The 4,426-nt window shown below is 44.9% G+C and overlaps 1 protein-coding gene across 1 annotated transcript; it reads right to left on the bottom strand.

Annotated features, from left to right (window-relative positions):
* Window positions 1-1,801: 1,801 nt before the first annotated feature.
* On the bottom strand, window positions 1,802-4,425 carry LOC109324358 (cytochrome P450 26A1). The gene is made up of 5 exons (XM_019556349.1): window positions 4,144-4,425; window positions 3,900-4,049; window positions 3,339-3,473; window positions 2,845-3,000; window positions 1,802-2,631 (listed from the first exon to the last, which is right to left on the bottom strand). Exons 1-5 carry the CDS (start codon window positions 4,423-4,425, stop codon window positions 2,290-2,292), a joined length of 1,065 nt encoding a protein of 354 aa, XP_019411894.1. The 3' UTR covers window positions 1,802-2,289.
* Window position 4,426: the final 1 nt, after the last annotated feature.

Here is a 4,426-nt window from a genome sequence, read left to right as displayed (position 1 = left end):
TATACTCCAGATATAACTTCAGTGCTTAAAGTTGCCACTGTTTATAAGAACATCCTGAATGGCTGACACTTGGCTAAACAAATGGTATCAAGTATACCTATTACAGAACAATACTTTATATTGGCCTGCAGCCCACGAACAAGAATAGCATGAATCTTGAGTTAAAAAACAAACTAATTTCCAGAATATAGTAATCTATTTCTATCGGCAACAGTTATCATGACTCTCACAATGCTGTTATTTCAAAGTACAGCTGCCTTTGCATTTCATAAAACTGCACAGAATGTACAAGGTGCTTCCAATCATAAATTGGTTCTTCTTTGCACCAATAACACTTGTGGCCTTAAAGGGGCTATATTGCCAACTCATTGTAAAAGATGCAATGGCATAAAAGCAAAGCATGCCCAAACACTGGATGAAGCAATAACAATATAAAATTTGGAATGCAGTGTCTGAGAAGTCTTGGCAAAGAACAATTTTTATACAAAGAATATTAGAAAATAAAAGTGATTAATAAAACTTTGTAATAAGACAGTTTGGCTACAAATTATTTCTTACAGAATCATAATTTTGGTCACTTTAATCTGTGATCAAAAATAAATTTTCAGTTGTGTAATTGACACATGTAGCTTGCATTTTTATCTGTCCTGCTTATTCCTGACAGTAACAGTGCAAATTTCACAGAATTTGACTCAGTGTTAAATACTAAATTGCCCTACCTCCTACATCAATTTAAAAAAATTCAGGAAAGTTCTTAGATAAGATATTTTAAGGCTATTTCCTTTAAAAAAACAATCATGATCCACATCATATTTAAAAATAAAACCAAACACAAAACCACATCCCTCCTCTCCCCCCGTCCCCACATAGTAGCTTGTTTGCTGTAACAGTTGCTATTTGACATTTTCAGATGACAGAAAAGGTTCTAGACCAGATTTTAGACAGCAAATAAAATTTATTAGTTTAACATGGGGGGAGAAGAATTGAAATCTGAAGATGTTTTACCTTGAATACATTTTTGTCCCTGGCTACAGAGCAATGATCATATTGGATTAGCGAAAAAGTCTGTTTATGCTATGTGGGTTCTCCTCACCTTTATCTTCTGGATTAGTGTATTTCAGGGTTAGACTTCAGTATGTTACCATATGTTGAACCAGGTAGGGAAGGACCTGTGTTACCTCCTCTAATTCCCTAGGGGTTTTTGTGTGTTATATATAGTTTTGGTTAGTTTGGGGATTTTTTAAATTGAAATTCTGCCATCTCTTGCCTAGCCCAACTCTTCTAATGATTACTGGATGAAGAAATTAGGAAAACTAGAAAATTAGGAAAGTCTCAGTCATATTTATTTGCTGGAGAAACTTAGGCTAAACCTCAGCATCTTCAGCAAATGAACTTGTAGCCATGATAGCCCAGGAAATCAATAAGATAAGAATTTCTGTGATATTTTTTATGGGATCAACTGCATAGTTGGAATAGACTTAGACAGGCTTCTGAATGCAATACATTCTTCTTTACGTCACCTTGTCTAAGTCTATCCCAGATGACCTTAAGACTGCACAGCATTCAAAAGCTTGTTTATGTTTATTCTGACCATGTAGCTGGTCCAATAAAAAAAAAAAGTCACTCACAAAAATCCTTGCCTTCAGCAAATGAACTATTTTGACTTTTATCTGGTGAGAGAGTTGCAAGTATAGTAAGGATAGAAGCTAAAACCCAACTCCACATTCAAGTCCTTTTGATCACCACTTAACTTAAAAGTTAGTAACATAGGCAGAGTGCTACAAATACTCTGAACAAAGAGTCTTAAAAAATAGACTTTATTGTAGTCTGAAAAATTCATATACATTGACCATAAATCCTAAATATCAAAAGTAATACTGAAAACATCCTAATTCATACAAGCCTGCATGAATTCTGGATGAGCAATTAGTTACCATGATTTAATATGCCTGTATTATGAATCTGAGTGCACCTCAATGTATGCCCTGTTCTGAAATATCATTAAATGCTAAGATGACAAGATTTCAGTATGATAGGGGAAAACATCTCTATAGAAATAAGTTGTCTAATTATGGAACCTGAGACCCATAATTATAGTGCTTGGGGTACAAGGGGCAAAACACACACACACAGACACCATTAAAATAGGATACATCATAGCTTTTAAAAAATATTTAAAAAGAGACATAAATAACTATTATACATTTACAAGTTAAATACATAATAGACTTTTTTACAAGAAAATACTGCTATGTACAGAACTTCCGCTAGAAGCAATCCCTGAACTGCTTAGATTTGGCCACTGAAGCCTACAAATTTGGCAGGCAGATTGTCCACAGGGTAGACTATAGGCCCAGTTTTCATTGTTGGGGGGCCATTTAAGAGTTGCCAGTCACAGTTACGAGCCAACTCCACTGTAAATATTTTGAGAAGGATTTTTGCAAACTCTTTGCCAACGCAGCTTCTCACGCCCCCACCAAAAGGAATGAAACTGAACCTAGAGGAGTCCTCTGGAGAAGGGGACATAAAGCGATCAGGGTTAAATTTGTCCTTGTTGGTGAAGAGTTCTGCCACATCATGTGTATCACAGATACTGTAAATAACGTTCCAGCCTTTGGGAATCTGGTAACCCTATTAAGAAGAAAGAGAGTTGTAAGAAATACCTCATTATGCAGAGACTACAGTTTTGCCCTTCAGCTCAGAGGCAGGAAAAGGGTGGAAAGGCTTTACAAAGAAATCAAGATCCTCCCCCCTTTGGAATTCTGTGAAAATTGTTATGAAATTATTTCATATTATTATGAGAAAGGGATTTTGCAAGCAGGAAGCCTATGCAGCACAGCTTACATTTAACTCAAATGTCTTGAGTGCAACTCTAAATCCTCCAGGAACAGGTGGGCTCAGTCGGAGGGTCTCTTTGATGACACAGCCTGTGTATTTCAGCTGTTCCAAGACTTCCATATCCAGCGGTTTACTATCTTGGTTTGGGCTGCACAATAACCCCTAAGGAAAGGAAGATGCCACTGTGATATGCATGGCGGTTTGTGGCAGCTGGGCCTGCAGTGCCAGTCAGCAGTGGGGGACAAACTGGGCAGCAGCTTCTTCTTTATCACATGAAAGGGCTCCAAGAAGAGACTTTCATCATATCTATTCTTTCAGTTCAGAAAATTCAGCTCCCTCTTGCTAGTGAGTTGTTTTAAAGGACACCTTAACTTTAAAAGGCAAGCGCTTTCCTATCTGGCCTGCTGGAGTTCATCCCCCTTCTTCTCAGGCTGACACAGTACAATAACTTAGCTTCATCTGCAGTCTAGACCCAGGTACTGGAGGGAGAAGACACTCACATTCCCTTGCAGCTCCTTTCTCACTTTTTGCAAGACCTCTGGGTGAAGCCCCAAGAAGGTGATCAGAGATGTGGCGGCACTGGCGGTCGTCTCGTGGCCTCCGAACAAGAGTTCTGTGGCAGATTCTTTCAGCTCCTGAAGCAGGGGGCAGGCAAGACTTCTTTTTAGGTTGGGTGCCTCAGGCCCTGCTGCACTGCAGAGTTTTGCTAGGTCAGGTCCAATGCCCTGCCCTGCCCTGCAGCACGTGCCACTCCCCAGGAGATGCTGGTTTTGGTTTTGGTTTTGGGCTTTGGGGGTTTTTTGGGCGGAAGGGGGGGCACCTGCCTCTCACACCTCCAGGCTTTCAAACTATCCCAAGACTACAGCCTGTGTGGAGGGTGGTGGTGAGGGGAGAACAGGGGCTGACAGAGGGGCAGAGAGGGGGCGGCTGGCAGGGGTTACAGCCCTGCTCGAGCAGGTGCTGGAGACACGACTGCAGCCTGCAGACAGGCTGGGGCAGGAGGACAGCGCCGGCCCCGGAGGCTCCGGCAGGCAGGGCTCCCGGACGGCGGGGCGCCTCACCTGCATGTTGAGCGGCTGGCCGTCGCGCTGCGCCTGCTCCAGCAGCAGCTGCAGCGCGTCCTTGGGGCCGCCGCCGGGCTCGGCGCGGGCCATCCTGGCGCGGATGTTGTCCTCGATCCTGGCGTGGATGATGTTGCGCGCGCGCAGGCCCTGCAGCGCGGACAGCGGGGGCTCAGCGCGGCCCGGCTCTGCCCCGTGCCCGCCCCTGCCCCTGCCCCTGCCCGCCCCAGGCGCCCGCGCTCACCCGGTAGAGCCCGCTGAAGGGCACGTCGATGGGCAGCGAGAAGAGGTTGCGGCTCATCTCCTCGAAGGCCTCCACGAGCTGCCGCTCGCTGCCGCCGTCGGCCTGGTGCGGCTCGAAGCCCAGCAGCAGCCTCATGGCGATGCGGAACATGAGGCGCTTCACCTCGGGGTACACGAGCAGGCCGGCGCCGCCGCGGCCGAGCCAGCGCGCCAGGCAGCCGCTCACCTCCTCCTGCATGACGGGCGCGTAGTGCCGCAGCGCGTCCCGCGAGAAGGCCCGCATG

The sequence above is a fragment of the Crocodylus porosus genome, unplaced genomic scaffold (assembly GCF_001723895.1).
Source record: "Crocodylus porosus isolate Cpor-Errol unplaced genomic scaffold, CroPor_comp1, whole genome shotgun sequence".
NCBI classification, from domain to species: Eukaryota; Metazoa; Chordata; order Crocodylia; family Crocodylidae; genus Crocodylus; species Crocodylus porosus.
The sequence above is the reverse complement of the archived record's forward strand: the minus strand, read 5'-3'. Positions and strand labels throughout refer to the sequence as shown.